Raw genomic sequence first — 20,591 nt, forward strand, 5'->3', positions numbered from 1 at the left:
GGCATGATTTAAAACACTGCATGAGAAAGAGACACAGGGAAAAAGAAACAGCAAGCGCAAGAGAGAGAGGTTTGATGTGGACATATACTGTATTTGGGTAGAAAATGAAACAGAAATGTCTGCGTGTGATGATGTCACCATCTGCAAAAATTCCATTGGGACTAATTAAATGAATGGAACAGACACGCCCCCCCCCCCCCGCCACCCTCTCTCCCTCTTCAATGTTTATGATGCGGCTGGTGTACTTTGAAACACTAACTGGGTTAAAAAAAAACCTGCAAGTATAGGCTAGTTACACTTCAGAAACACTCCTTCTCCCTCACACCTTAAATGGGTGCCATCTTGCCTCTGAAATGCAACTCTCCAGCTCAAAATACAACTTTATAGCTCTAAAATACTGTAGCTCTATCTCTGTAAAACAACCCTACATCACCCTCCATCAAACAACCTTTAACATTCAAATAATGCACTTTTATCTCTGAAATACTGCCACTCTGTTTCTGAAATATCATCCTATACCTCTGATATTCTGTCCTATACCTCTAAAAATTATGCTGCTCTGTTTCTGAAATAGCTTCCTATACTGTACATCTGAAATGCTGTCGCTCCTTCTCTGAAATACCATCTAAATACTGCTTCGGGAATATTTTCTCTGAAATTCTGCTGCTCTGTCTCTGAAATATCTTCCTATATGTGAAATACTGCTCCTCTATCATACAATGTAGTATTACTCTACAATACTGTACAGTACTTCTATCTTTGAAATCAGCTCTGTGCAACTCTATCCCAAACCCTTTTACCCTCAAATACTGCTTTGCAATTTCTGAAATATTGCCCCATTACCTCAGAATTACTGAGGTTTTAACTCTAAAATATCATCTATACAGTTTAGTTTATTTGCGATGGCAAAGGAAGATTGTCATACTTTTGAATGCAGGAAAGAAGTGAGTGAGATGTTTTTGCTACATCAATTGATAAAAAAAAAAGTTCCCTTTCATGTCGGTCACTCCAACGTTCGTCGGAGGGATCCGACAGAAATGGGATCGTCGTAGAGAGACCAATCAACTTCGAGAGAAACTAAACGAGCCAATGCACATTGGTATGCGATAATTGTGCCAGCTGCTTCTATCAAGCAGTGACCTTGTCGCGGCAACCCAGCGCTTCGTGCAGCGCTCTAGATGCGTGGTCGAGACTCGAGTACCTCACACGAGGTGGAGTCCCTTTGCCTATTCCCCGAAATAGTTCCTCTTCTGGTGGCCACCAGAAAAGGGCTACTTTGGCTAATAGCACTGGTGATCTGAGGATTACAGTGAGCGTTCCCCGACGAGACCACCTCCTCGGGCCCCTCACTCCTCTAGCGCATCGCAAGCATGTTGAGACTGTGTTCGTGGGTGGTTCATGTTCTCTCAGAAGAACATGGGCACGTCGGAGCGTTGTTCGTCTTGCCTTTCTCGTAAGGGCATGAGTGCTCAGCGCACCGTGTCCCGTCGAGTTTGACGGCCACGTTTACGGTCTCTCATGCCTGGCAGCTTACGGATGGGATTGCTTGTCCTTCTCATGGGCGACCTAGCGTTTCATTCGGGGCTCCAGCTGAGAACAGATGTCGTCCACTGCATCGGATAGAGGGCTGATATACTTTGGAAATGATGATGCTGAGCTTCCCATTAGAGTGGTGTGTGCTCATGCTGAGTCAGATTCAGACTTGACAGCCATGCTTTCCTGGGCTGCTCTGGGGGAGATCGCGTAAATCTGTGAGATTGCGATCTGGCGTAAATCACCTTGGCCGCCTCCGTGCGGTTTTCCCTCGATGTGCGTGAACAACTTTGGCAGTATGGAAGCATATTGGCACCAATATGGCAAGCCAAATATGCCTAAATCTGCAGAAAAAGTTTTTTCTCTCTCACTACCCTCGGTGGTGGGGTGGCAAGGCTACGCGCAGGCCGCCTCTACCCTGCATGCTATATCCACCCTGAAACTATGGAAGACAAAAACACTCATAATACAGGAGGGTAGTTCTGAGCCGGAGTTGAGGTGTTGGCCCTCGGCCAGACGATGTCCACCCTGGTGGTCCAGAAGTGCCCACAGGCTAAAACTTGCAGAGGTGTGAGATATCGTCAAGTGTGCCTTCTCGATGCTCTCATCTCACAAGGTGGCCTTTTCGGCGAAACTGTCGAGGACTGGGCCCAGCAGTTCTCTGCAGTTCAGAAGCAGGCTGAGGCAATCAAAAGCTTGCCCCTTTGTGCTTCAAGAGCACTTGTGGGCTGCCCCTCAGTCTGCTCGTCGCCAAGGGCGTCGTTCCCCTGAAAAGAAAAAAGAAAAAGGGGGACTCCACCACAGCCAGCTTTACTGTGACGTTGAGCCTTGCAGGGAAATGACGCCGTTCGTCTCAGCCACCGTGCGGTCAGTGAAAAATCACCTCTGAGACAGGCAACCTGGAGTGGGATGAAGCTGCTCTTTACCCGGAGGAGGACCGGGTGCAGAATTTAACTTTTTTTTTTAAATGCAAGCGTCGACCTGCAAGCGTTTTCGGTCAATGATAAGAATTCTAGAATTCTAGAAAACCGATCCTAGAATTCGGATCGGCTGACTCTCACGTTGTCCTGAGACCCCTTTTCTCTGTCCCGTCCGCTCCTTGCGGTTATACGTGGACAGAACGCAAAGCTTTAGGACCTCAGACCAGCTCTTCATCTGTTACGGAGGCCAGCAGAAAGGAAAGGCTGTCTCCAAGCAGAGGTTAGCCCACTGGATAGTGGATGATATTGTCTTGGCGTATCAATCCCAAGACGTGCCTTGCCCGTTCGGGTTACGAGCACACTCAACTAGAAGTGTTGCTTCCTCCTGGGCGTTGGCTCAAGGCGCCTCGCTGACAGATATATGTAGAGCTGCGGGCTGGGCGACACCCAACACGTTCGCTAGATTCTATAGCCTTCGTGTAGAGCTGGTATCCTCCCGTATACTCGCCCCAAGTGGCCAGTAGCGCGGGGAACCCGCTCAAGTGTCGGCTTGCTACGCCATTCTCGCCTGGTCGGCCAGATACGTGCGTCTATTTGCTCCAGTGTGTTCCCCGGAGACGGCTAACCCTGTTGAGTTCCTCCATCACCCCTACAGCAGTAATACGTTGCGGAGCGTCTAACGCCAGGCCTAACACTCGTATGCATTTAGGAACCCGTGCTAGGCTGGGTGTCCAAATGTAGCGGTCCCTGCGGCGACCCCATAAGTGTAAATTTCACGGTACGGCTATCCTGTCGGCTAGCCAGTGTCTTCCATCTCTGCCGGTGCGCTTCCCCCCTAGGATTAGGCTGGATCACCCCAGAGACTTCCATGTGTTGCACTACCCTGCTTGGCTAGTCCATATGTGTATTCTCCACGTTACCTCCCTCCGGGGAGGTCGTGGCTTCCGCAGCGTTCTCCTTCCCCTAGAAAGGGCACACTTTCCCAGTGTTATCCAATGTTCTTACTGAGTGGATCTTGCGGAACATCAGTGGCCAGGACTCCCCGCATAAGCTTCTGCCCCTAATAAAGGGAGAGAAGTGAGGCTTATGCAGGGCACTGGAAGGGCCAACAACATGGCGTGTTGATAGGGATCCAATTTTTGTCGGATCCCTCCGACAAACGTTGGAGTGACCGACATGAAAGGGAACGTCTCGGTTACGTATGGTATCCAACGTTCCCTGAAAGACGTTCGTCCCGTCACCATGTTGTTGTACCATCACTGCAGACAGCCGTGTCCCTGGCTCGGCTCCTCAGTGAAAACCAAAGATACGTTGCACCTGCTGCTCATTAAATACCCGCACTGCGTGATAGAAGCAGCTGGCGGAATTATAGCATGGCAATGTGCATTGGCTCGTTTAGTTTCTCTCGAAGTAGATTGGTCTCTCTGCGAAGATCCCATTTCTGTCGGATCCCTCCGACGAACGTCTCCGCTCCCTCTTTCAGGGAACGTGGGTTACCATACGTAACCGAGACGTTTCCCAATGCACAATTTCAACCATAATCATTCTCTCCCTCTCTCTCTTTCCAGCATACATTTGGCCTGAAAAATAATGGTATATTTGCTGCAATTGTAGGCCTAAATAATGGTAAATAATAAAAATAAATAATGGGTGGAAAAAACAATATTAACTCTTGCCTCGCCATTGACGGAGATTTTCATCATTTATGAGACAACGCTTCCCCGCCATTGATGGAAATTTCCATTATATGGTGGGGGGCGCTATAAGGCATCTTCTGAAAGGGTAATGAATATCTTATATCGATATCTTATGTAAGCATACGCATATGTAAAATAATGCTATCATCAACATTAAACAGCATATAAATCAAAACTGCCTAATGTTACTGAATGAAATGTCGACCCAGGACGAGCTGTAGGACTGTGCAAGCTTTCCGCAATTAATGGACTCGATCTACTTCATCTGTGTTTTGATCATCACCGTACTAAATCCGATCTGAATGTAGTCTTGGACAAAAACACAATTTTCTCAGCTTTTTGCAAAAAAAAATTGCTTTTTTTAAATTAAACTTCGTTTAAGGGGTTGTTTACACGACACCGTTTTCAACTAAAAACGAAAAACTTTGTATGCGTTTTGGCCATTCGTTTACACGTCAACAGCGTTTTGGGTGCCTGAAAACGCAAACTTTTTAAAACGGGTTTCAAAGTGCAAGTTTTGACGATGACGTCATGCACATGTGTATTACGTGCTCAGTCATCGCCATCTAATGGCCTGGCAGCAGAATACAGGGTTTTTAATCGTTTTCGTGGATCCGTGTGAATGGGGATAGTTTTGACAATGGTGTCGTCTGTACGCGGAAAACTTAAAGGAAAAACGTCTCTGGTTTAAGCATATTGTTGTCGTGTAAACGTACCCTCGGACTCTTCGCTTTTTTCTGACATTGAAAATGAATTGCAAAAAAGAGCTAGAAATTAAAGTCTTGCTGGAGATTTGCTAGTGATTAAGCTTGACTGGTATTAATGCAAAGACATGTTGATGACACTAGCCAGTGGGTGTTTGGCAGTGTTAACTGAGAGCTCCTAAAGAACTAATGAACACACAGCAGAAGTTTAGCCATCAAAGAAGAGCAACCAGAGCAAAGAGACACACACACACACACACACACCAACAACTCACACTTACACACACACAATGCCCTTCTGCTGTGTGTTCAGTCTGTTGAGATTCCAAAAAGGCCAATGTTAATAAGTATAATAAAGCTTGTAAAGAAGCTCAGTGGATATTATTTTAAATATGTTACTGATTAGAATTCTAATGGAATGAGAATTGACTATAAATTTACTTTCACTTAAATTTGTTAAAATACTCACAGTATATCCCAACTTAATGTGCAGTATAAGTAAACCCAGGGACTATCTGTTTGTACAGCAATGTGGGGCAGGGAGTGTTTGGAAAAGGTTTGGTGTTTGCACTAATGGTGCATAAACTACACCGCAGATTTCTGGGTATGATGTGAGAATATAAGTGCCAGTCTGTATCTTTTTGTGTGTTGGTGTCTGTCCACCTGCACACTGTAAAACTCCCTCCCGACAGGGTGTTTCCTCCCCACCCCTTAGCTTTTAACAGGAGAGATTTCTAGTGAGCTCTGCTGGTTGAAAGATAATTAGTACGCTAAATCTGCATAATCTGACACATTCCCACAGCGACTCATAGACTTCCCTGAGCCAGGAAAACCATTTCTAAATCACCTCTTCATGTTGTTTATCTCTCTCCTTCTTCCCCACACACTTTTCTCTGTCTAACGTTTCTGTTTTTCCCCACACAAAATCTATCTCTTTCAATCTGCTGAATAGCTATTTGTGTCTGGAGTTTCATTAGTTTATGTGTGTATTGTGTACCATAAATACTAAGAAGCAAATTCATTATTAAACACATTGATACTAATCAGCAGCAACTCACAGACCTCCATTACAAAACTGCAGAGGGAATACTGGGGAAGAGTTCGCTAAGAATGAACTCTGCCCAGTAATAATGTCATTTATTTCCGCATGCTATTTGTGTGTTGTGTTAGCACCCAATACACTAAAGGAATTATGCAAATCAGGTAATGGCGCAAACATGCTCAAAATTAGTGCTGAACGCCATTTGCACAGGACAATTCCCCATCTTGCAGGCCGATTCTGCATGATTTGAGATTGTGGAGGCTGCAGAAACTACTGTACTACATCGCTCCATTACTGCTGTCCAAATACCTGAATCAGCTCTTTAAAATGCAGATTCTCATCAATGCCATGTTTTTGGATTTGTGCCCGGCTATAATGCTTTTCTCCATCATTTGATCATCATTGGATGAATTACTGTTGCCATGATCAATAGAAAATGTACACAAATTTCTCTTTGTAATACAATTCTGTTAAAGGTACAATATGCAGGATTTTTGCAGTAAAATATCCAAAAACCACTAGGCCAATGTTATATATTTTGTTTAGTTGATTACTTACAATATCCCAAATGTTTCCAACTTTTTGTAAATAGTGAGAAAATTGCGATTTTAACCAAGGAAACGGGGCGTGTGAGCAGGGGTGAGGAGTCGCCAGTCAATGGCGTCATATCCGCGTTACCCCCGGTATCCGCCAGGTTTGACCTCGTACTGCAATAGTAACCATGGCGACAGACGTTGACAACTGGGTTATGCCTAGAAGGACGCTCACGCTGCTGTTGTTTTGTTCAAACATTTTGGACCATGGCAAGCAGACTTTGAGACAAAAAGAGGACTAAAACGAAGATCAACATCTTTCGAGATGCCAAGAGCTCCACGTCCGCGACTAACTTCAACTTGACAGAGACGCAAGTGTTGCATGTTACTTTATTAGACAGGTGAGCAAATGTACATAAAACTAATCAATGTTATTTAGTTCAACATGATGAAATGTTAGAATATGATCTGTATGTTATTCTAATGTTGATCTAGCTTACTTGGTCTCATACAGCCAACAAAACAACCTGACTAACAACATTCAACACACTCAAATGCAGTTTAGTGTGATAGTGTAACTGTTAGAGCAAGTGAAACAGCGCTGCGTTACCTCAAGTTTAACTTAATTCGTTAAATAAACTGTGTGGGAGTATTAATCCAGCACTTGCGTGTAGTTCGGTAGAATGAAATGTCCTAGCCTATTCTTTTATATCCGCGGGACTCGCGTTGCGTGTGGCGCTGGTAACGTTATACGTCTAGCAATCGCGCCCTGCATCATACCACAGTCATGTTAAAAACATCAATGTATTCACTCATCCTTAAAAGATCCATCAGCTTGACGACAAGATCCATAATTACACTTAATGCGGAATATACGTCATCAATATACGCCTTTGTTATTGTAAGAGGTAGCGACCCCTGGTGGCGAAAAAATCCTGCATATTGTACCTTTAACCGTCCGTTTTCCACAGAAGACTTAATGATGAAAGTGTGCTCTCACTGGCTGACTGATACTATTACATGCTCTCACATGATGTCTTCTGACTAAAGCTTACAGTAATAGCATAAGGGCACACAACTGCACACATGCATACATAGAGTTTGTTTGTATCTTTTGCATTTTCAGATTTCAATTCTCTCCAAATGAAATGCTTAAATCTGTCTGTAGGATTAAAAGAGTATCAGGATCAGGAGAAAGCTGAATAGTGCTTTATATTTTGCAGTTTCCATCGGAACCAATGGTCTATGTAGTTTTGTGATATAATTTCATTAAACCCAACACAAATATTCCTCAGAAGTGTAAATTATTTTCGGTTAGAGTGTGAAATGTGAGGGGGTTAGAGGGGATCCGACTCTGATAATTAAAGCATAAATAAATCCCCAATCGACGTCATATACTTAAAAGCACACTTAATTCTACACATAACATTTTAACAGCTCTGGAAACAGACACACACACACACACGTTGTGTTTTCATGTTTTAGACTTTTCATAGAGATAATGATTGTATACTGTACAAACTGTATATTCTACCCTAACCCTACCCATCACAGAAAACTTTCAGTATTTTTATATTTTCAAAAAACATCACTTAGTGTGATTTATAAGTTGTTTTCCTCATGGGGACCATAAAATGTCCCCACAAGGACAAGGATTTTGGATATTTCCATCTTTATGGGAACAGTTTGTCCCCATAATGTAAGGTTTACCAGGCCACACACATACACATATTTTTTATGTCCATATATATATATATATATATATATATATATATGGAGCTTTTTGGTGCTTATATACAGTCCCCTCCACAATAATTGGAACCCCTGTTTAAGATGTGGTCGAGGACTTCTAAAAATTCTCCTTTTTTTAAACAACATAGAACCCAAATGCAAAAAAAGAGAAACATCCAACCTTTTATTTAAGTACATTACTTTAGTGGTGAAAAAAAAATCACACATTTAGAAAAAAAAACCTTGAAATTATGTGTCCCACAATTATTGGCACCCCTAACAATTCCGCTGAAAAATTTAATTGATTTTTTTAAAATATATTTTTCTGTAGTTGCTAAAGTTGGTCAGGGTATCTAGGAACTTTTAATTAGTAATTCATGACTTCCTGTTTCCCTGATGTATAAATATGACATGACACAGAGGCCTAATTCTCTTTCCCATTTGTCAACATGGCAAAGACAAGAGAACATACACCATTCAAATAAGGCAGGTGTGTGTCGACCTTCATAAGTCAGGCAGTGGCTACAAGAAAATAGCCACTCGCCTTACCTTGCCCGTATCTCCAGTCAGAGGAATCATTAAGAAGTTTAAAACAACTGGAACAGTGACAAACAAGGCTGGAAGAGGTCCCAAGTTTATCTTGCCACAACGCACTGTGAGGAGGATGGTAAGAGAAGTAAAAAAAAACTCCTAAGCTCACTGTCACAGAATTGCATCAAAGAGTGGCATCTTGGGGTCACAAAGTCTCCAAAACAACCATCAGACGCTCTCTACATGCCAACAAGCTGTTTGGGAGGCATGCAAGGAAAAAGCCTTTTCTCACTAACACTCACAAACGTAAACGTCTGGAGTTTGCTAAGCGGCACTGGGACTTCAACTGGGATCGTGTGCTTTGGTCAGATGAGACTAAGATTGAGCTTTTTGGCAACAAACACTCTAAGTGGATCTGGCGTAAAACAAAAGATGAGTATGCCGAAAAGCACCTCATGCCCACCGTGAAGTATGGTGGAGGATCTGTGATGCTGTGGGCCTGTTTCTCTTCCAAAGGCCCTGGGAACCTTGTTAGGGTGCATGGCATTATGAACGCTTTGAACTACCAGGACATTTTAAATAAAAACCTGATGGCCTCTGCCAGAAAGCTGAAGATGGGTCGTCATTGGATCTTTCAGCAGGATAATGATCCAAAACATGTGGCAAAATCTACACAAAAATGGTTCAGCTGTCACAAACTCAAGGTCCACCCATGGCCATCTCAGTCCCCAGACCTCAACCCAATCGAAAACCTGTGGGGCGAGCTAAAGAGGAGAGTGCATAAGAGAGGACCCAGGACACTGGATGATCTAGAAAGATTGTGCAAAGAAGAATGGTCAAAGATCCCTCTCTCTGTGTTCTCCAATCTTGTGAAATGTTAGAAGGAGATTAAGTGCTGTCTTGTTGGCAAAAGGGGGTTGTACAAAGTATTAACATCAGGGGTACCAATAATTGTGGGACACATGATTTCAAGGGTTTTGTTTTTTCTAAATGTGTGATTTTTTTTTGGGGGGGGGATTTTTTTTACCACCAAAGTAATGTACTTAAATAAAAGGTTGGATTTTTCTCTTTTTTTGCATTTGGGTTCAATGTTCAAGGTTCAATTTTTAGAAGTCCTCGACCACATCTTAAACAGGGGTGCCAATAATTGAGAAGGGCACTATATATATATATGGACATGAAAGTTCACAAGACTATCAACATCAGCCACTATCTGCCAGAACACCCAGACCCAGCCTGAAAGCTTACTCTCTCTGTAAGTAATTGTATATTTCAGTGTTTTGGTGCACTCAGCACTGTATCAGAACACATTCAGCGTGAGCATGATGACATTTAGATACGCTAGAGAAGAGAATGAGATCCCCTCTAGAAACATGCCGTCTAATAGCCTTTCTGATCAGTGTAACGCTCCTGTGCTGATATGGTTTGTGTGTGTGTGTGTGTGTTTCAGAATGCAGGAGCGGGCGGTACAGAGGGTGTGCGCGTGGTTCTTGCTGGTGTTTTTGACCCTTCTGTCTCTCTGGGGTCACCTGTCTGACGCCTCTTCTCATCGCAGTCACATCGGTAAGTCAAGGTCAAAGTTCATTCAGTCAAGCATGTTGTTATTGTTTTACTTTCATTTAAACCTACAGCGTTGATCATTTTAATGAGCCATCTCATTTAAAAAACAGCTGATGTGGATTGCATGAAGTCAGATTTGGGGCGATATTACCATAAATATTTTCCGTCTGTTTTTATTTTAAGGATCTTAAGTTTTTGTTTGGTGCTTATATTTGTCTGAACCAGAAATTTGAACAACCCAAAGACAGAAAGCAGTGTGTTTTAGACAGCTCGGTGGTAGGTGGATGCTTAGATCAGCTTAAAATAGTCTAGAGGATGTTCTCTATTTATGAGAAGCACTGATGGACTGCAGGACACTGACGTCTTTGGGATCATGTAGAGGCCACTGCAGAATGTTCTAGTTGAAAGTGCTGCTGAAATGATTAGAGTTTATTTGTCCTAAGCACTTGTTTCTCTTATAATTATTGAAGATGACATTGATTCTGATTTATATAATTGGCAGACGCTAATAAAGCTTCTGTTTTGTGGCAAGTTACTCTACCGATCAAAAGGGTCTGTACGATTTTTTAAATGCTTATGAAAGAAGTCTCTTATGCTCACCAAGGCAGCATTTATTTAATCAAAATACAGTAAAAACTAAAAAGTAAAATTGTGAAATATTATTACAACTTAAAGTAAGTTTTCTTTCTATTTTTATATATTTTAAAATAACATTTTTCAAAGATTTTGTAATTACTCCAGCCTTCAGTGTTGCATGATCCTTCTAATATCATTCTTATTTTCTGATATGCTACCCAACTGTAATTATCAATATTGAAAACAGTTCTGCTATACTCCATATTTTTGTGGAAACTGAAAAAAAAGTTAAATACAAATTTTTATAGATATTATAGATATAGAAAAATAATATTTTGTAACAATGTCTTTTGATCAACTAAACGAGTCCTTGCTGAATAAAAGTATTCATTTCTTTAAAAAACAATTCCCAAACTTTCCCCCTAACTATCTTAAATCAGTAGTAAATCAAATGTAAGTTTTGTTATTTGTTCATTTTGATAACCATGTTGCAACATACCTGAATTTATAGACAAACTTCTGATTCAACACAGTGAAATTCACACTTTTTTTTTTTCAATAGTGTATTTGTCCGTTAAAGCAAAATGGTAGTTTAGTTTCTAAGAAGTGTTTCTAAGAAATTATTTTGACGAGGTTGGTAGACCTATCTTTTCCTGACTTGTGCAATAATTTTAGGCCACTTGCCTGAAACTATTAATATGAGTTGTTTAAAAAAAAGAACAGTCTGATAATGCATTGAGTCTCTGCACTGCTTGTTTCTTTTCTTTTGTGGTGAGCAGATTTCATTTCTTGACAACATGACTCACTCACTGTGCGAACTTCTCTCATCTCGCAGCAGAATGGAGGTTCAGACTATTTTTTGGGAGAGGGTGTAAGGGACCACGAAAAGAAATATTAAAACAAAGGGAATGATTTGTGAATACATTGCATTTATTGTCACTTTAAATATATATATAATTAATTATACAGCATACTACTAGAATGTACTGTATGATGTAGGTCCCTATAATACATAGTGTCACAAATAGTTTCTCTGTTTACAGTATAGGAGTGTGTACTGCCCATTTGTGAATATGAAATCTGCATGCTTTTTTTTTTTTGGCCACCATCTTCCCTACAAAGTATTTCTTTTTTAGATTGGATAAGTAGTCCAGAAGTTGAACGTGTGAGCCAATCAGAGGAGGGAAATAGTTCAGACAATCAGTTAATTACACACTACTGCTAACAGGTCAGAGCAAGGTGACTGAACACACACACACACACTAAACCACTGGGAGGGAAAAAACTAATAACTCTAAACTCTTCTTCCCTTCGAGCAGCAGAGGCTTCAGGGACAATGAGCTAAATGAGAGTGAAGTATTTGTTTCACACACACATACACAGGGAATATAGCCAGAAAGTTTGCTGCTACTGTAGGTCATTCTTTATGAGGCTCATCCTCTCAATAAAATTAATATCCCTGGAGAGAGAGAGAGAGAGAGAGTAAAGGAGGGAGAAGGGCTGCAGAGATCCATTGAAGGGCATAAAGAAGAGAAAGAGACAGAAGTGTGGAAAGAGAGACCGAGACAGATGAGTGTGTCATGAGATGAAACGCAGGAAGAGACACAGCTCTTGTGGACGACTGCAGTCCTGAGCTCTCATGCCCTCTGAGTGTGTGTGTGTGTGTGTGTGTGTGTGTGTGTGTGTGTGTGTGTGTGTGTGTCCTGTGCCCTTCTGCCCTGTAAAACATGAGTCTCTCTGACATCTCCTAAACCTGCCCACCTTAAGCAAGACTCTGAGACCAGTGACATCAAAACTATGAAGATGAACAATTGATTTCAGTTGGGATGGTGTGGTGCAAGGACGTTGATGAAAGAGTTTTTTTAATTGTGAAAAAGCTTTATAGCTGAGCAAACTTTGGAGCAAAGTCTGAAAAACTTGGGAATTGGTTCATTGGGAAGATCCGTGGAGATCAAATTGTTTAAAAAGAACCAATGCACTGATTCAAGTCGCTGTGTGTTTAGCATCTTTTTAATAATGAAATAATTAAATGTTGCTTTTTGTGCTATCTATAAATGTTTTTAACTCATTTTATATATTTATTTAATATGTAGCACTGGTCTAAAAAAAACTGTTTCAGTAAATTGGTTCAATGGGAAGATTGATGGAGATTAAACTTGAAAAAGAATTGATTCAAAGATTTGAGTACATTTCTATACTAAATACTTTCATAACTCTAGGAAAAAACTTGACTCATTGATTCAGGTCACTGCATAGCATCTTGAGTTGACAAAATACTTTGTGAAACACTGCTGTTTTTGCTACAAACTATGTTTTTGAATATATATAGTGGGGAATACAAACCAGTTCCCTTTCGAGGGAACTCGCGATGCGTCACTTGGCGCTTTGGGAACGCCCCCAGCGTGAATGCGTCTGAGCATCAATGTCAACTAGTCCAATGGAAAGAATGAGCGTCACGGGCGGGTGACGTCATGACCAGGAAGGCATAAGAGCACATCCGGTGAAACGCGGCATTAGCTTCTGTGTCTCAGCAAGCGATCTGTGTCATTTTGTCTCTGTCTATTTACTGTTGTCTGTTGCGGAAAAGGATGGAAACTAAACAAGTGTACAAACAGTGTGCTTCTCCCTGCCCGCGTTATTTAACGGGTGGGGACACACACGAGCTTTGTGTCATTTGTTTGGGAGTGGAGCATGCGGTCTCAGCCTTCGAGGGGGCTGAGTGCCAGCATTGTGAGATGTTACCGCTTCGCATGCTCCGCTCTCGCCTGTCACTCTTTGATAAAGAGAGTGGGCAGGCTCGCGATCCGCAGGGATCAGGACCCGCGTCTGCTGAGGCAGCGCGGAGAATGCATTCCTGGGGATCGCAAAAGGATCTTTTGGAGGGGTTGGAGACGGGTCCGAGGGCTCTTTCTCCTTCCTTACCCGAGAGATCCAGCGCTCTCCCCCCGGTGTCGGAAGCACGCTCTGCGGTTTCTTCCGCCCGGGGAGAGAGCCCTCCATTACTTCATTGCTCTTCCTCCGAGGAGGTCGATGCGATGAGTTTGGAGAGTGAATGCACACACATGGGGGAAAGAGATTCACAATTTATTTCCCCAGCATATGATGAGCTGGTGGATGTTATGTCGCGGGCTGTAGATAAATTAAAGATTGAATGGCCATCTGATAAGAGGGGCGCTCGTCCTAAGAGTAAATTAGATGAGCGCTTTTTATCTTCTACTGCTTCATCTCCACCACGAGGGCTTCCATTTTTTCCTGATCTTCACAATGAGATTTCTAAATCATGGAATAAGCCATACTCTTCACGTCTTTTCAGCCCTCAAGTCAATATTTATTCAAAAATTAGAGGGCTGAAAGAGTATGGTTATGAGGCGATGCCCCAGGCGGAACCGAATTTAGCTAGCTATCTTTCCCCTGGTCCCGCATCGTCTCTGAAAGCCTCGGCTTTGCCCACTAGACCGCTCAAAGCCACGTCGGTGTTAGTGGGCAAAGCTTATACGGCAGCAGGTCAAGCTGGAGCATGTCTGCATACTATGGCAGTGCTTCAGGCTTATCAAGCTGACCTGCTGGGGGATCTGGATAATAGCGAGGGAGTTAGTCATGACGATATTCGAGAACTTCGTCGGGCTACCGATCTTTCTCTCAGGGCTACTAAAGAGACCGCCAGAGCAATTGGGCGGTCTATGGCAGCTTTGGTAGCTACTGAGAGACATTTATGGTTGAATCTTTCGGAGATTAAAGAAAAAGATTGTGCTTTTTTGTTAGATGCTCCGCTTGAACCTTCTGGTCTCTTTGGTGACGCAGTCCATGCGGTCGTCGAGAGATTTCAGGAATCAAAAAAGCAAGCGGACGCTTTCAAAAAGTTTATCCCTCGCCGTGTCCAGCCCCCTGGGGCTGCTGGGCGTGAGCAGCCCCAGCCATCTAGCTCATCATATCGTGTGCATCAGAAAGAGAGTGTTGCGTCTCGTGCACCTCCACGTGGAAACTGGAGACAGACGCAACCCTCTCAGCCGAAGTCTTCTAAGTTGAAGCCGGATCTGAGGACCGCTCTTCAGGCGAAGAAGACTTCGGCTCAGAGAAAAAAAAGGTCCTGATGTTCATGCATCAGGCCTGTGAGGACAGCCCCGACCGAAATAGAGCGGTGTACACCTCATCATACGGTGCCCGTTCCATTTCGGGGTCCTCACGAGCCCGTTCTGCCAACCCTGCCACCCTCGGTGCTTCAGGGCGCAGCGGTCTCCAGCGAGTCGCTGATGCTATGCTGCGGCACAGCATCGGTTTCGCGCCCTCTGAGGGGGGCTTTAGAGCGGCCAGTTCAGGTAGTTCCTGCCATTATGTTTCAGGCTCCGGAATTGGCTGTCTCGATAACACCAGAGACCAGCCTCGAGAGGCTGGTTCCCTTAGTAAATTTTCTGGCAGCGTGGAAGCTTCTGCCGAATATTTCTCGTTGGGTCCTGCAGATTGTAGAGAAAGGATACAGAATCCAGTTTGGTTCTCGTCCTCCTCGTTACAACGGGGTGCTGCCCACAGTGGTGCATCCCGAGCAGGCTCTGGTAATGGAGCAAGAGGTAAAGGCCCTGTTAGCAAAGGAAGCTATAGAACAGGTGTACTCACCCGACAGAGAGTCGGGTTTTTACAGCCGTTATTTCATTGTTCCAAAAAAGGATGGGGGGTTGCGTCCCATTTTAGATCTTCGTCTGTTGAATCGTTCAGTACAGAAACTCAAGTTCAAGATGCTGACACTCAAACAGATCGTGACTCAAATCAGATCCGAGGACTGGTTTGTCACGATAGATCTGAAGGACGCCTACTTCCATATCTCCATCCTCCCTCAGCACAGGAAGTTCCTAAGGTTTTCTTTCGGGGGCAAAGAATACCAATTTCGGGTTCTTCCTTTCGGTCTAGCTTTATCACCCCGCACGTTCACGAAATGCGTGGATGCAGCTCTAGCCCCTCTCAGGCTTCAGGGCATACGTATTCTGAACTACATCGACGACTGGCTGATTCTGGCGGAATCAGAGCAGTTGGCGGTTCGGCACCGAGGTGTCGTTCTCGCTCATATGCAGATGTTGGGGTTGAGGCTCAATGCCAAGAAGAGTGTTCTTTCTCCAGTACAGAGAACCACTTTCCTTGGTGTGGTATGGGATTCAGTGACGATGCGGGCCACTCTATCGCCCGTTCGTGTAGCTGCTATCCTGACAGCCACCAAAGAGCTAAAGCTAGGCCAGTCACGCACTGTGAAACAGTTCGAGAGACTGTTGGGTCTCTTGGCGGCAGCGTCCAACGTGATACCTTTTGGCCTGCTGTACATGAGACCTTTACAGTGGTGGCTAAGGACCAGAGGGTTCTCCCCGAGGGGAAACCCACTTCGTATGATCAAGGTCACGCGGCGGTGCCTTCGTGCCTTAATTATATGAAGGAAACATTGGTTCTTAACCCAGGGTCCGGTATTGGAAGCTCTTTGCCATCGTGTTACGATCTCGACAGATGCTTCCCTCACCGGCTGGGGAGCGGTAATGGAAGGCCACTCGGTTCAGGGTCTGTGTAAAAATCATCATCTTTCGTGGCACATCAATTGCCTGGAGATGATGGCTGTCTTCAATGCGTTGAGACAGTTTCTCCCAGACCTGAGGGGCCATCATGTGCTTGTACGAACAGACAACACATCAGTGGTCTCTTATCTGAACCGTCAGGGGGGTCTGCGGTCGCGTCCGCTTTGCAAACTGGCGCACCAGATCCTCCTGTGGTCTCTGGGGAAGGTACTCTCCCTGAGGGCAGTGTATATTCCTGGGGACCAGAATATGGGGGCAGACATCCTGTCGAGGCAGGAGCTGAGGCCAGGGGACTGGAGATTCCACCCCGAGGCGGTGGAGAAAATTTGGGAGGTTTACGGCCAAGCAGAGGTGGATCTGTTTGCGTCTCAGCATACGACGCACTGTCCACTTTGGTTCTCCCTTACCCACCCAGCCCCCCTGGGGCTGGATGCTATGGTGCAGACGTGGCCGAGGCTACGTCTGTACGCATTTCCCCCTGTTGCTCTGCTCCCAGGAGTTCTGGAGCGAGTCCGCCAGTACGGAATAAGCCTACTGCTTGTAGCACCACGCTGGCCGAGTCGGATCTGGTTTGTGGACCTGATCCATCTCTTAGACGGTCCTCCCTTGGAGATCCCGATCAGGAGAGACCTTCTGTCTCAGGCCGGGGGCACAATATTTCACCCTCGACCAGAGATTTGGAACCTGTGGGTTTGGCCTCTGAGGGGGCCCAACTCATAGAGAGTGGTCTCTCAGCTGAGGCTGCTGAGACCATCCTAAGCTCCAGAGCTCCAGCTACTAGGAAACTTTATGCGCTTAAATGGAGAGTTTTTTCTGTATGGTGTCACCGACATCAGTGGGATCCAGTTAACTGTTCTGTGAACACAGTACTCGAGTTCCTGCAGGAGCGCTTTACGTCAGGTCTATGTCCTTCCACGCTCAAGGTCTACGTGGCAGCCATTGCGGCTTACCACGCCCTGGTGGGGGGTACATCGTTGGGTCGAGACCCCCTGATTACACGTTTCCTTCGTGGCACATTGAGGCTGAGGCCTGCAACTCGCACTAAGGTGCCAGCTTGGGATCTTGCTATAGTACTAGAAGGCCTGTCTAGGGCTCCGTTCGAGCCCTTAGATTCGGTTTCAGAGAAATTTCTTACCCTCAAGACTATCTTTCTGCTAGCTATTTCTTCCCTTAAGAGAGTTGGAGACCTTCAGGCCCTTTCGGTTTCCCCCACCTGCCTTGAGTTTGCACCGGGGATGGTCAAGGCATTCTTATATCCAAAACAGGGATACGTCCCTAAGGTGCCGACCTTGATTCCGAGGCCTATTGTGCTGCAGGCTTTCTGTCCTCCTCCTTTTACATCTGCGGACCAGGAAAGGCTGAACCTCTTGTGTCCAGTGCGAGCACTGGATACTTATGTTCATCGGACATCTTCTATGAGGAAGTCCGACCAGTTATTTATTTGCTTTGGATCACCTAAGAAGGGTCTTCCGGCTTCTAAACAGACGGTTAGTAAGTGGATAGTCGAGGCTATTTCACTTGCATACGAGTACTCTGACCATCCGTGTCCCTTGGTGGTCAGAGCTCACTCAACGAGGGGTATGGCGGCCTCTAAAGCCTTGTTATTTGGGGTTTCTCTCCAAGACGTTTGTGATGCGGCAGGCTGGTCCTCACCGCTCACATTCGTCAGGTTTTACAGTTTGGACCTGGATGCTGCCACAGGTTCTCAGGTGCTTAGTGCTTAGTTCCAACAGACTGACACTCAGGTACTTGGAATTCTGGCGTTTTGGGTATTCTCGTTCCCAAAGCGTCAAGTGACGCATCGCGAGTTCCCTCGAAAGGGAACGTCTCATGTTACTACTGTAACCATAGTTCCCTGAGAAAGGGAACGAGACGATGCGTCACCCTGCCATACTTCCTGCATCCCTGTGATCGGCTTGCTTCGACTTTTTGAAGCTAATGCCGCGTTTCACCGGATGTGCTCTTATGCCTTCCTGGTCATGACGTCACCCGCCCGTGACGCTCATTCTTTCCATTGGACTAGTTGACATTGATGCTCAGACGCATTCACGCTGGGGGCGTTCCCAAAGCGTCAAGTGACGCATCGTCTCGTTCCCTTTCTCAGGGAACTATGGTTACAGTAGTAACCTGAGACGTTTTTACAGTTTAGTGTCAATTTATCTGTCAAATTTTTATCTGTCAAAAACATTTGCCCCCTAATTGATAGTCATTCAGAAAGCCTTTTTGAGCCAGATACTAGCCACAAACAAATACTATTCTGATTAAAATGATATAATCTGATAGTTTAAATATGTTTGCCCCCTTACATAGCTTCAGTGTAACTGCTATTTGTCGCTTGTAGCATTGCAAACTTCTTCTCCAATAGCAGCTTTTACTGCCTGATCTCATGAAAGTGCTTATCTATATCACAAATTTTATTTCTCGTGTCATTTATACGGCGAAGTGTTTTTTTTTTGCGTGCATATGATACGCAGTTTTAGCGTACATATGATACGCACTTTATGCCGTGTAATACGTACGCACTCGGCACCCCTATTCCTAGCCAAGGGGTTTACAGTGCGTAGCATATGCACGAAAAAAAACAACAAATATTTTTGGCGTATTAATGGCACGAGAAATCAAATTTGTGGTATAGATAAGCACTTTCATGAGATCTTGTTCATGGCTTTTACTGTAGTTCAACACTCAAAATGAGCTTTGAGTTTTAAAGTTGCTTCCCCAACACTGTTTGTGTGTTTGAGAGTGTGACGGTCACATTGTCATTGACCGATGGCGCTGTCATGTGACAGAACCATATCGTTCAGTTTTTATGATTTCTGTCACTCCTGACCTTGTTTTATCTCCAATCTGCCGGCTCCTTTATATACTCTCTGTCTCTTTCTGTGTGTATTTGACCATCAACAATGAAACCAGATATTTCTGAGTCACATTCCTTGCACTGATCTTTGAGATGTCAGTGAGGCTTTTTCAGTTATTAAGAATTATACTTAGAAAATTGTATAAAGCATATCAACAGAAGAATTTTCACTATAACAACGACAAAGAACATATTGCACTCAGTGTTTGTCAGTATGAAACATTGTTTTTCAGTTTAAGATCATACAAATTAGATTATATACATAACATACTTAAACATTTCTCACACACGCACATTATTTTAAATTCAATAGATGTTGTAATTGCTACTGATGTATCAGATCTCTCTGGTTATTTAACCAGTATGTGAGTTTTTGTGTTTATGTCATATGGCTGAAGGTCTTTCTTTTTGTTCTGTAATAACTCTAAAAGCAGGCCATTTCAGACTGTCTGACAAAAAAAAAGAAAAAAAGATTCACAACTCCTTTTTGCTTGAGTTCTAGCATGAACTCCGTCCATGATTCTCTGCTGTGTGTGAGCTCTTCCTGTGACTGTTCACAATCTGTCCAAGACACCCATATGGCCTGTGAGAGACACAGAAGGAGAATTAAAAATGTGAAACTTTCAAGCGCTGCTCCGTTTTCATCTGTGGGATAAAACATGTAGGTCACGCCACCATCAAACCCTCCCAGAGCTCCCCAGCCTCATTCAGTTTTATTCAACCATCTTTTTTCATCACTTTTGGGCTTTAGTGTCGCTATTTTTGAAATCATGTCACTTCAGTTAGCAAAGCTATTGTATTTAGTTCATTACATATCAGTTTAGTGTTGACAAATGTTATATTTTCTTTATGAATATTTCATCAATCAAGCTGTGTGTCCAGTATTTATTTTACACTATTGTTCAAAATAGCGGTTGGTAAGATTTAAAACAATACAAATAAATTGAAAGAAATCTCTTATGCTCATCAAGGCTGCATTTATTTGATCAACAATACATGCAGTAACAATTGTGAAGTATAGTATTACAATTTAAAATAACTTTTTTTGTTTTAATATGTTTTAAAATGTAATTTATTTCTGTGATGTTAAAGCTGAATTTTCAGCATCATTACTCTAGTCTTCAGTGTCACATGATCCTTCAGAAATCATTGTAATATAATGATTTGATTTTCAAATACATTTCTTATTATTATCAATATAAAAAACAGTGGCTTAAATGTGGCTTAATATTTTTGTGGAAACCATGATACATTTTTTCAGTATTCTCTGATAAATATAACTTTTTTTTTTTTTTAAAAGCATTTATTTGAAATACATTTTTGTAACATAAATGTCTCAGCTCTCACTTTTGATCAAT

General features: G+C 43.4%; 1 protein-coding gene across 1 annotated transcript in view; it reads left to right on the plus strand.

The window, feature by feature from the left end:
* tafa3b (TAFA chemokine like family member 3b) overlaps positions 1-20,591 on the plus strand; it is a 95,723-nt gene that overhangs the window by 46,444 nt on the left and 28,688 nt on the right. The window contains exon 2 of the mRNA XM_056260906.1: positions 10,142-10,254. Within this exon, the coding sequence (XP_056116881.1) occupies positions 10,143-10,254 (112 nt within the window). The 5' untranslated portion in view covers position 10,142. The remainder of the gene's footprint in view (positions 1-10,141; positions 10,255-20,591) is intronic.

The sequence above is a fragment of the Rhinichthys klamathensis genome, unplaced genomic scaffold (genome assembly GCF_029890125.1).
Source record: "Rhinichthys klamathensis goyatoka isolate OS25496 unplaced genomic scaffold, OSU_Roscu_1.1 h1tg000180l_1, whole genome shotgun sequence".
NCBI lineage: Eukaryota > Metazoa > Chordata > Actinopteri > Cypriniformes > Leuciscidae > Rhinichthys > Rhinichthys klamathensis.